The sequence below is a fragment of the Alexandromys fortis genome, unplaced genomic scaffold (assembly GCF_014885135.2).
Source record: "Alexandromys fortis isolate MF-2015 unplaced genomic scaffold, M_Fortis_MF-2015_v1.1 scaffold_146, whole genome shotgun sequence".
Lineage (NCBI taxonomy): Eukaryota > Metazoa > Chordata > Mammalia > Rodentia > Cricetidae > Alexandromys > Alexandromys fortis.
In genome coordinates this window covers 2869559-2881627 of record NW_026068042.1, presented here as the reverse complement: position 1 = coordinate 2881627, position 12069 = coordinate 2869559, and the positions used below count along the sequence as shown (strand labels likewise).

Sequence of the window (12069 nt, the reverse complement as noted above, 5' to 3'; positions counted from 1 at the left end):
GCTTGTGACAAAAAAAAAAAAAAAAAAAATCAACCCCCAAGGTGCAGCCTGCAGTGGCCACGAGACACAGAGGCTCCACAGGCACTGTCCAAGGTGAACTGGCTTCTCCTTGGCCAGGTAGGCCGAGCTTCTCACCACCATGTCAATACACCTAGATGGGGGTGTTTCCAGGATGCTATCCAAGCTGCCCAATGTGATAAGGTATACGGTCCCTAGACCCCTGGCAAAGATGAGCAACCTCAGACAAGCCAAGGACTGCCATTCAATTACACTGGGTGGAGGAACATTCCTAAAGGGCATCGGGAAGGAGAAATCAACAGGCCTCAAGTTCTGTTGAACAGTTCACCTCCTTTTCTGTGTGTGTATGAAAGACATAGTTTTTCTAGTCTCATGTCAGCTTGACACACAAACTAGAGTTATCTGGAAGAAGCAAACTTTGAAAAAATCCCTTCCTAAGATCTGGCTGTAAGACATTTTCTTAATTAGTCATTGACGTGGGAAGGCCCAGCCTACTGTGGGTAGTTCCATCCCTGGGCTGGCGGTCCTGAGTTCTATAAAGAAGCAGACTGAGTAAGCCATAAGAAGCAAGGCAGTTAGCAGCTCCCCTCCACGGCCTCTACATCAGCTCCTGCCTCCAGGATCCTGCCATTTTGAGTTCCTGACTTCCTGACTTTCCACTGATGCGGGAGTATAAGTCAAACAGATCCTTTCCTCCCAGCAGGCTTTTTTGCTCATGGTGTTTCACCACCGAAACAAACCCTAAGACACAGCACAAATAACATAAAAAAATAAATAAAATGAAATCACAGAACTGTACCTCTGCCACATCTGCGTGGACTTGGATTTCTTGGCCTCAGTGAGGTTTTGGAAAACTAGACGCCCACTCCAGAGCTGTGCCAAACAAATGTGCTAAGAGTCAAGCTCTGAAGTGGTGGCTCACTCAAGTTCTTGCAGCTGGCAGATGAGAGGCCGGGCGCACTGCTGAGAAAGCTGCCACAGCCTAGCTCATTTCCAAAAAGAAGAACACAGTCTTTGCTTAGTGTTTGGTGGAGCGCAGAGCTGCCAGGGCGGGGAGAAGGACCCTGGGGGGTTGGACATCACGAATCATCACGGTTAGTTCCTAAGTACTGGAAGTCAGATGCCCTCTGCTTTGGGGTAATTAGAGACAGATGAGAAGGACAATAACCGTCCACCACGGTTAATAAGCAGCACTTAAACATTAACCCAGCACTTCTTTTTTGTTTGTTTGTTTGTTTTTTTGAGACAGGGTTTCTCTGTGGCTTTGGAGCCTGTCCTGGAACTAGCTCTGTACATTAGGCTGGTCTCGAACTCACAGAGATCCGCCTGCCTCTGCCTCCTGAGTGCTGGGATTCTTGAGAAACCCGTGCAAGTCCCTTCCCTTCCCCATCAGCCTCAGAAGTCGGCCTCTTCCCTCCCAGGTGTCCTTGCAGTGCGGTGCAGTTTCCTCTTGACCTCGGCCCGCTGATTTGACTGCAAACTTAGTGCTCGCTGTTCTGTTTGCTGGCTCGACTCCACGGGACTGTATGGGGTGATCAAGCTCTTGAGGACTCCTCAGTCTGGGATCTCTCCACAATCAGGACACACACTCTTCTGCTCCTTAGTGAATTATTTTCTGCAACAGGTATGCATACCACTGGTGTCCAACACAGCTCAGTTTTGTTTTCTGGCCCTCGCTGTTCTGGTTTAACCTGATGGGAGAGTGACAAGGGACTGGAACGAAGGCAGGGCCTCGAGGCTGACTGTGTCTGGAATGAGACAGGTGTGCTTCAAATGCTCCACGTGCTCCTAACACGGCTCCTGAAACCTGAGCCTTTGTTTCCATCATCGGACGCCTTCTGCCTCAGAACTGTCACAAATGACAACTGTCACAAGTCAGTCTGAAGCCTCTCTAGTGAGAACCTGAGGCTGGGAAGTGCCAGATGAGGTGAACTTCCTGGCGTTCTTATTAGCACAGGGAGTAGGGAAGAGTCTACACTCACTGTGAGTACCGGGGGACCTCATGCCAATCTGTCACCAGTGAGACTTCACGAGGCAACAATTTGACTCCTGAATGGGAGTCATAAAAGTATTCTGTCAAGGGTAGGGCAGTAACATTTTAGGTCTTTCAAGTCACCTGCCTTTGGTTGCACGTACCCCATCAGCCTTCCAACAAGAACAACCAAAGGCAGCGACCACCCACCAGCATGACAGCGACCAGCAGGTGTGGGCGTGGAGCTGCGGCAGCATTTTCTCCTCTCCAGCCCCTCTCCCAGCCAACCAGTGGCTTCATTTCTTCAAATGCTGGAGCGGCAGGAAGAAAACTGGCACCTCCAGGGACAGTCTTTTTAATCTCAGCTCAGATGGATAGCCATTGGTCAAACCAAGTCTTTTCACCAAGGCGCCACATTGTTCTGGAATAAGCCATCTTCCTCAAGTACCCCTGATGCAGCTAACTTCAAAAATGGAAGACGGGGGTCTGGAAACTGCCCCCAAGTTGCTGGGAACCAGGGACTGAAACTTTGACCTGAAGTTGTATTTCTCAATGTCCCTGGAAAAATAAAGTAGGGGTGCTGTTCATCTGGCCATTTGGGGCCAAAAGAACCCATCTCAAAAAGAAAAAAAACTCAAAACAACAAAGTCTTGGCTGGGATTTTCCTTTATTTATCATTTTAATAGTCACAGATGTTTAAATTCTGAGCAATAATTTATAATAATTACATCTATTTGAAGAAAACAAAGGCAGAAAAATGTACAAAAGAGGCTTTAGAAATGAGGTTACTGGAATGTATCCTAGGAGTTAAAATTTAGACCATCCAAGACCACTAACACTAAATGTGAAACTTAGACATGTTCCTGAAGACTGAGTCCCAAATACAAAACTCACCAATGCCTAAAGCAATGAATCCACTGTGTTCTCAAGGTGTCTTCAAATGCTCTGTCCTGCTGTGTCCTAAACAAATACCAATCAACACAGGCACACACAGCACGTGTCTGAGAATCCATCAGTTGCACAATCTCTTGTTACAGATTCTTAAAATCTTTAAATTAACAAACGAGAAAGGAAAGCAATCCATTCTCTCGAGTTTTTAAGTTACAAATATTGAAAAGTAGTCACAGGGATCTTAAAAGCACTTTCCAAAAGAATGAACACTATACACTTTCCCACTGTGGGTCCCACTGTTCTGAGCTCACACGGGACACAGACCTGGCTCCAGTGCTGCCGGGACCTGCAGCCTTAAGAAGGTGGTGACACAACTAACAGGGGCCAGGTCTTCACAGCAGTCTGGACTGACCTTGACTGCGACCATGAGCAGTCAGGCCAGTGCCCCTCACACCTTGCTTCCAACATCGGATTCCCTGCACAGAACATGTCACCCTTCTGTTAGTTCTTCCTTGGGGGATCCAAGCTCACTCAGTAACTCTCTGCCAGCTACTCCAGCTTTTGAAGCAAAATGCACCGCTCCCTGTTTAAAACCGAGGCTCTTCAGGCTTCGGGCATAGTCTGCATAGATGGCAGTGACGAGCTTCTGTAGACCTCAGTTAAGGAAGCCAAGAGCACAGATGCCAAAGTAGAAGGGCAGTTCTGCCCAGGTGCTGGTGGCCATGGGGAGCAGCATGTCACGAGTGTAGGCATTTCTTTACGAGGGGGAAGTGCCTCGGTCTAACCATGCTGCGCTCTGCACCAGCTGAGTCCAGTGTTCCTTGTAGAAGACCCCAGCCAGCGTCCTCAGATGCTCCTACCCCCTTACTCCACTGAGGACCGGAGAATGGCAGAGGACAGGAGAGAACCTCACATACCCCCCACTCCATGTGAAAGTTTCTCAGAGACTGGCAGTTGGAGCAGAACACTTAGCTAGGGAAGAGGCTCTAACAGATGGACACTGGGTTTTGAGATAGACAGCCCTGTTCTATTGTGTTTTGAAAAACCTGATACCAGACCAAGTGCACCAGTGACTGGGGCCATGGCTTTGCCTAACCTTAGGCTTTAGTTACCTTTTCAAAAATTTTGCTTTAGTTTAGCTTTAAAAAGATGAGTATGTGCAGGGCTAACTAACAACCAACATAGAGAAATGAGGTCAAATGCAGAAACTCAAGAAAAACTATAAGAGAAAAGGTAGTTTTGCAAACACGAGAACCTGGGAGCTATATTCACAGGCCCATTCTTTTCAAAAGAAGAAAGCACCCCAGGAGCTGGTTAGAAGAAATAGTGTCCCTGGTGTGGGCAGCTCCCAGCAGCCTGCATGGCACAACTCAAATGTTCTATCCTATTAAGTATCAGAGGCTTACTTGGGTACAGTGGGAGGTTTTCAAATTTTTTAATCTGTTTCCTGGGTAAACATACAAAACATGTTCCACAAAGCACGCCATTCTGAATACTATTTTAGAGCACTAGTACCACATGCTTTTCTAAATTATTCACTTTCCCTTCGCTTAAGTTCAAGCACACACTGGAGAGCACAGGCCCTTCACCTGCGCAGTCCTCGCCTCTCCTCTAACCAGCCTGCAGTGCAGCAAGCCATTCAGATTCTTTTCCCCCCTTTCTCCACTGGGTTTGCTGACTCACGATGTGGCCCTTTCTTCATATGATATAGTTGTAAATCCCACTCATGTTACCTCCTCTCCTCTTAGCACAAAGGATATCTGTGTCCTCGCTGACTTCAAACGCGCCATACTTGAGACAGGCTTCCACAAACAAGGCCGCTCTATCGAAGTACCTCATGCTGCTCAGCGGAACAGAAACAAGTCAGTTCTCAAGATCTGTCCTAGGTGGGAGGAGCCACCCAAGCATCTGACGATCTGCACACATTTCCCGTGGAAATGGAATGTTCTCCAAGTCACGCCAACACACTTCTAGGCCTGATTTATGAAGGAGAGAGCACACGTCTCCAAGTACAGGCTTCATGGTGGACACTGCAGACCACTGTGCTAAGCAGTTTAAACCACTGTAATCCAGGACCACAAATTCTTCTAAATTCTGTACCCATTGCCCAGTAATCTCTCAAGTTTGTCTCAATCTACTGCCTCTAGTTTTCAATAAGTCAATCTCCTATCAGAGTGAGATGCTCATGGGGACACCCCACCTTACCGTACTCTCCCACCTCTTACAGTTCTTGGGGCTTCTTCTCAGCTACTCTCTCAAGCCTGAACCCTCCCCAACTGTCTAAAGACTTCTATAGTCTTAAAATGTGTCATTCAGGCTTGGCAGACATGTTGGAAACGATTACAGCTCTAGAACAAATAACTAATCAAGAGAGATGCCCTACCCCACTAGGCGCCACACAACCTTAGCTGTACCATTCCCCTTTCACATCACAGCCAAGAACTACTCCACCATTAGAACCCGAGAACACGGAGAAGTGGCCACCCAGTCTGAGTGGCCAGGGCTCACCAGTCATACCTGTGAAGTGTCTCTGCCACATTGACAAAGCAACCCAGAGAAAGAAGAACCAGGAGAGCCTTGGACTTCTGATTGACTTGTGGAGAACACAGGTGGTCAACCCACCGCTTCAGAACGTCTGCACATTCTTCAGAATTTAACCGCACCTGAGAAGGTCCATGTTAGAACAGAAACATCCTTCTGCTATGTGAAAAGGCCTTGCTGGTGAGAGGCCGTAGTCTATCATGGCCTGGCAGCTTTTCTCAAAGCTTGGCGACATGGGGACTCCCTCCCAGTGAAACTTGCTGCTCTCTACCTGTCCTTATCTGGAAAATGTCCCTGGGCCAGGAGGACTGACCTTATCTGAAAGCTGTCTCTAAGGCTGGATGTCCAATTTATATTTAACATGACCCTTGACACAGCTCCCTGCTAGAAGCCACCCTGCCACACATACGGTAACTAAGACTTGTACTAGGAGCTTTGCTATACCATCTGCTGCCACTAACCCAGCCTTATGAAAGGAGTAGAACGCTTAATGCCAATTAGGTTTGTCACTACAACCCCCAATCCTATGCATTTCCTATACTCTAGAATCAAGCTGAGCTGATTTACCGAAGTCATCTCCCAAGGAAGAAGCAGAACTGTACGCTGTGAAGAAGCGAACTGTGCTTCACTGAAACAAACAGTTTATCACAAACTGCAGGGTTCAGCGCTGGGGGCCTGGCTGCATCAGATGCCAAGAGGCAGGAATCAACTGTTTCACCTGACTGCTGTCAATGCAAGGTGTTTTCAACAAAAGCAGCAGCTAATACTACTCAACCGGAGGTGAACAGCAAGCAGCCACGAAAACAGCTTCGCAGCAAAACAGCTGAGTTCTCTATGTCACTTCTCAGGACACCTACTGGGAATACCTACCTTTGCAAGCCATGCAGCTCGATTCCACTCGCCATATGTCTGCAGGTAGCGGCAGGCATCCGCAGCCTTGTCTATCAGGCAGAGTAACTGAACGCCCTCTGGAAGACAGAAGAACAGTCCCCTCAACTGATCCTGCAGCACTTTCTTTAACAAATTATTAAAAAGCAAAACTACATTTGACTTAAGTCTTGTACATTTTATACAAGGTGAGTACACTTAATTGTTTCAGATAAGGAGTATTTAACCTGGGAATAACGGGAAGTTGTCAAACTGAATTTTAAGATAAACTATTAGTACAGAGTTACCTCTACAGTGTTACCTCTCAAGCACCCAGGGTAGTGAGCACGAGCACATTCCAAAGCATGAATTGGGGTGAAGCAGGGTCATGGGACCCTTGCTTACTGTCACTGCCATCATTAATACTCCTTAAAATAAGCTCGGGTCATGTGACTGCAGTCGTCCTATACACGGCACTAGAGCACTAATTTTCCATAGCATCTATAGAGACGTGTCTTCAGCAACCCAACCCAGCACCGACAGATGCAGTAAAAGTGTGCCTTACCTGCCAGCTTGCCATTGGCGATCATATTGGTTGCCACCAGCTTAATGGTGCTCTGAGAAGGGCCTGAGGAGGTGACAGTGGTGACCAAGCAAGCTTTCAGTGAGTCACAGTAATAGTGCTGGTTATCTGCACTCGTTTCCAACAGCAGCTGCACAGCTCTGTCTGTCTGGTAAGAGAAACACCTCCTCTAGTTACGGGGAATTCTCTTCCAACAGAGCCTATTAGAACCATAAGGTGGACCGTCTAAGTCTGCAGCATAGAGGTGATGTTCACTTGCAAACACTCCTGGATGCCTTAGCAACACATACAAGGCTGGTGAAAGTCCTGCACGTTGGCTCTAAGGTAAGCATAAAGACCGGCCTGGGGCAGAGCTGCTAGGAGCGTCCACTAGGTGCAGCAAAGCAAACAGGTGCTGTCTGTTACAGAAGCTAAAGCTGCAGTGGGCTAACCACACGGCTCTGCGGCCTCACAAAGTGTGCTGGTGGAACTGCTAAAGAAAGCTTAAGTGTGTACAGAGAAGGACGCGCGTTCAAGTGGCTATATGCATATGGATGCACAAGTGAGAATATGCATGCACAACAACGCTCTGAAATGCCCATCAACCAGCAACTCCACGAAGCATCAGAACTGACATACCTGACCCAAGAGTAGCAGCTGGTCTGTGCATTTCCTTGTGTGATCATAAGTTGACCGTTTTCCTTCCTGTAGATTAACTCTTTCTAGTTGAAACTTCTAAAGTAGGAAAGAAGGAGGAGGAGCAAGAAAGGAGGAATAAGAAGAAAGAGAGAGAAAGGAAGAGAGGGAAGAAGAAAAAGGAAGGAATAATGAAAGGAAGGAAGGAGAAAGGAGGAAGGAAGGAAAGAAGGAAGAAAGGAAGTTAGTTTAGTTTGGGCTATCAAACTTTTTAAGTCAAGTAAATACTGAGATTTATTGAAAATTGAAGTGAGCAAATTAAAATAAACTTTCCAAGTTAAAAAATTTAAGACAAAAATCAACCTTTTGTGTGTGAGTATGCATTAAAACTTAATGTTTATAAGCTTCCAGAGAATCAGGCTTTTCATACGACATGTCACAACACTTATTTCTAGGAAGGGCTCGAAAGTTCCCCAAGGTTAGGATACTCAGGAAAAGGTCCCCAATGAAGAAGGTATCTGTGACTAAGGCTTTGCTCAGGGCAGCGGCAGCACCTGGAAGTAGGCATTCTCACAGAGCACGTCGTAGCAGATATCCAGAGGGTTGTTCAGCCTGTCCTGAGGAGCGCCTTCCTTGGTTACCACTGCGTCTCCAGACTTGGCTTGGGACAAGCTGTGCAGGTAGTGGGCTGCCACTGTCCAGAAGTGCAGCTCTGACTCATCACCGTAGAGCCTGGAAGGAGGAAAGCGAGGCCTCCATGAATTTACACTCCAGGGTCTGATCAGGCTCCCTCGAGTGTCCTCAAGTCCCGAGTCCACCAGGGAAAGTGCTAAGCAGTGGGTCCTCGAGCCTGGTTACTGGGTTCCTAACAGCACAAGGCCTGACCACACCGAGCCCTTCACATCCAACTGCTCCCCAGGTCTGCTCTCCCAGTATCTCTGTGTTTGGGCATCAGCTCCACAGGAAAAGCTTCTGGATAAAGTGTCAAAACAATCTGCCACTTGTTCTCTGGAACACGGAGGGAAATGCCCGCATTGTAAGTGACTCTGCTAAACACTAGGAAAGCGCAGGTAATTGCTTTCATAGTAACTCATAGGTATGTTTATCAATACACTTAGATGCACAGTTTTAGCTGACATTTTTAAAGCTGCCCATATGTGGAAGTCCTCGAGCACAGCAAGCCCAGGCCTCATTCAAGATGTCACCAGACTTCAGGTTTGTGTCAGCACGCTTAAATGGGTTGTAAGTCAAATCTAAAGGAGGAGCTTGGATTTTGAAAACATGTCAGAGTTCGGTTGTAATGTACTAAGCCTCAATAAAAGAAATAAGTTAACTTGAAATTATCTCTTACACAACACATCAGAGAGCATTACCTGGAAACAAGGAGGCACCTCTGCAAGAGAGTGAATTCGGGATCAAGCAGGAGTTTCTTTATGTCGCTGCAACAGGAATCCAGAGAGAGGTAGGGCAAACATTTCCAACCAAACAAAAGCAAAGAGATGTATCAACACATGTTCAGGATTTCTAAGAGCAGTTACTGTCTTGGCTCCCAACTTACACAAGTGGAAGGATGCTGTCAATCACCCTGAGCATTAGGGCCAGGACTCTGCTTTGTAGTCTTGCAACAGTTTACTTGACTGCAAGAACGAGGATGTCACTGCTGACATTATTCTTAAAGTCTACAGTTTCCCAATTAAACACAAATGTTAATCTTAGGAAACTGAAGACAAGTAAGTAAGTATTTTGAAATTTGCATTAATCAAGACCTTGTTAAAGATTATTATTACATATGGAAGATTCTAGACTGCAAAAAAAACCGCTCTATTTTACCAAGAACTTCATGTGAACCCCTATTTTGTCTCCTCCTTTTGCAAAATAATTCTCAATATTTACTTTTAATTGCTCATGGCTCTAAGAAGCGCCAGTTTCTTAGCTCGAACTGGGCGCTCATAGCACCTGGCACAGGCCGTCTCAGAGTCACCTGCCCGCATTCTCTAACAGTTCCATGAGGTGTTCATGGGCACGGAACTCCTGATAGAGCACAGCAGTTTGAGAGCTGGGAACTGGGAGAGACGGACACTCTCTCCCTTCAGTTACTAAGTTAGTCCTTCTAGCAAACAGAGCTGCAAAGAGGAACAAACACATGTCAACAAATTTTCTCTCTGTGGGCCATTAACACTTAGGAAAAAAAACTGCTTGGGTTTTACAAAGTCAAATTAACGTGTGTCACTTTCCAGTGTTCTTATCTGCTATGAAATACAGTGCTTACTTAGACAGCGCATTCAACTGTTCTTGAAGGAGAGTCTTTATTTCTTCATTTTCTGGATAATCACTGTGCAGAAAAAAAGTTTGAATCATTCATTATCTCTGCATTTACTACCATGTATTTCTTTACTAAAAAAAGGGTTGTATTAACGTAGAAATAACCTTTTTATAACCTCTTGTTAAAAACTTGGCTACAGGATAAAGTAGTAACAAAGGGCCTGGGACCCACCGACCATTTTTATGGCTGTCTCTGTCTTACTGAACAGAAGAAACAAGGAAATGAATAAAGACAACCACAGGTTTCCAAAGAGGAGAAAACTGGCTGGCTGGCTCACAGAACAACCAGGTCTAGATTCCTTTCAGTAAAGAACCTACAATGAACGATGACTAACATGATTTGCTCCCTCTGCCCTGTAGGATGGCATCTGTTTCTCTAAGTAGATAGTTCTTAGGCAACAGAGACTCATTGCCTTAAAAACAACAAAACCCTCATACCACACTACCCTGTGCCATCCACATACGATAAGTTCAGTAAACTGTAGTAAATAATTTCTGGTTTGTTCCTATGAAGACTTTTTGCAGTGAGGTAGACACTGATTTATAAACACCCTTCTGATTCTACTTTATAAAGAATTAGGCCTGGCCCCAAACCTCCAGCAACTCTTGGCCCTCTTCACAGTCATCTTTTCCCTCTGTCCTGATGCAGCCCTGTGTGATGATCACCCAGCCCTGAGAACATCCTAGGCACCAGCAGCTCCTCTCCGTACTGACTCTTCTGCCACGGCCCCACAGCAGTGAACAGGTAGAAGAGGAATCTGTGTAGTGATGTGGTATTTCTCTCTGTGTGCTGTGATTACTATAAAGAAACTGCTTTGGACCTACAGCAGGGCAGAACTTAGCTAGGCAGGGAAAACTAAACTGAACACTGGGAGAAGGAAGGTGGAGTAGAGAGAAGCCATGGTGCCACTGCTGGAGACAGACATGCTGAAACTTTGCTGGTAGGCCACGACCTCGTGGTGATGCACAGATTAATGGAGATGGGTTAGATTAAGATGTAAGAGTTAGCAAATAAGGAGCTAGAGCAAATGGGCCAAACAGTGATTTAAATAATATAGTTTCTGTGTGATTATTTTGGTCTGGGCAGCTGGGACAAACAAGCGGCCTCTTCGCAATATGTGTAGTCTCTCTGCCTTTGCTTGGATTGGTGCTAGGGCTTCATTCCTTCTAAGTTTTGGACTATAAGCCATGGCTATTTTTCATGAGTGACCCTCAACCCCAAGTAAATTATGCACAGAAAAAAGGAAATAACTTACATGTGAGAAATGTCCAAAGAATAGCGGCCATTCCAAGGCTGGTGCAGTAAGAAGGCTTTCAAGGCAAGGGCGGCCCTTGGAACAAGGAGGTATGGGCACCACACAGGCTCTAGGCAGCAAAAGAGTGCTTCTCAATGAAATGAACTTTTATCCCTCAAAAGAGTCTCAGCTATGGACCATTTACAGGGCAGTCAGAAGGCCAATGCCTACACCTGGTGCACCTGGGACTTTATTCCAGAGGAGGGGTTCTCTGCATCAAGTTTGATTAGTACATTTTCCTTCTCCTTTTTAACGTTTCAATATCTAGAATGATACAAAGCTTTGTACTACTGAAGATTCAATGTAATAACTCAATTCATAACAATAAAGCTCATTTTAAAAAACATTAAAAACAACTACATTTACCTGCATTGTCTGTACCACCAGGTAGGTTTTTTTGTGAGACTATTAAACTAACATGGTCTACCCATCCATCAGGAGTTTGTTGTGAAGGAACTGGGTGACCTTTGATCTCTGTCATCCCCATGAGTCCTTTATGAAGTCTTTTGCACACAGGGATAATTTTCTACAGCCTCCAACATGCAGCAGCTACTTATTAGGACAATACAAAGCAAATAAGAGCTGGCTGTTTTCAGCACATTCCAATGGAAAGCAACTTAGCAGCTACACACAGCATCTCCCTCCACTGGCTCCCCACCTTTGACCCACTGCCCAGGGGCCCACAGGCTTTTCGCTACCCAGTTTCCTCCAGCTCCCGTGGAGCCTTTCTTCCCTGGTCTCTTGACCAGCAACGATCAGTTAAAATGGCCAAATGTATGACAGACTGTGCCATCTAATATGAAAGAAACCTAATAGCTACATGTATAGCTACTGAGCACCTGAAAGATGGCTAGCATGAAGAATAATTTAATAAATCCTGATACTTGACTCAGTCATTATGTAACTTCTTTTTTTTTTTTTTTTTTTTTTTTTTTTTTTTTTTTTTTTTTTTTTTTTTTTTTTTT

At 45.7% G+C, this 12069-nt stretch overlaps 1 protein-coding gene across 2 annotated transcripts in view; it reads right to left on the bottom strand.

Annotated features, from left to right (window-relative positions):
* Nucleotides 1-2638: 2638 nt before the first annotated feature.
* The window catches only part of Wdr11 (WD repeat domain 11), a 46484-nt gene continuing 37053 nt past the window's right edge, over nt 2639-12069 (bottom strand). Inside the window, exons 21-30 of one of the 2 annotated variants that reach the window (XM_050166009.1) lie at nt 11066-11174; nt 9757-9819; nt 8861-8926; nt 8042-8219; nt 7491-7586; nt 6855-7020; nt 6293-6390; nt 5399-5544; nt 4642-4721; nt 2639-3529 (exon numbers count right to left, since the gene is read on the bottom strand). In XM_050166009.1, the coding sequence (XP_050021966.1) occupies nt 3372-3529; nt 4642-4721; nt 5399-5544; nt 6293-6390; nt 6855-7020; nt 7491-7586; nt 8042-8219; nt 8861-8926; nt 9757-9819; nt 11066-11174 (1160 nt within the window). In that variant the 3' untranslated portion in view covers nt 2639-3371. Of the gene's footprint in view, nt 3530-4641; nt 4722-5398; nt 5545-6292; nt 6391-6854; nt 7021-7490; nt 7587-8041; nt 8220-8860; nt 8927-9756; nt 9820-11065; nt 11175-12069 lie in introns of those variants that run through there. The other variant, XR_007595950.1, reaches the window with a different exon arrangement.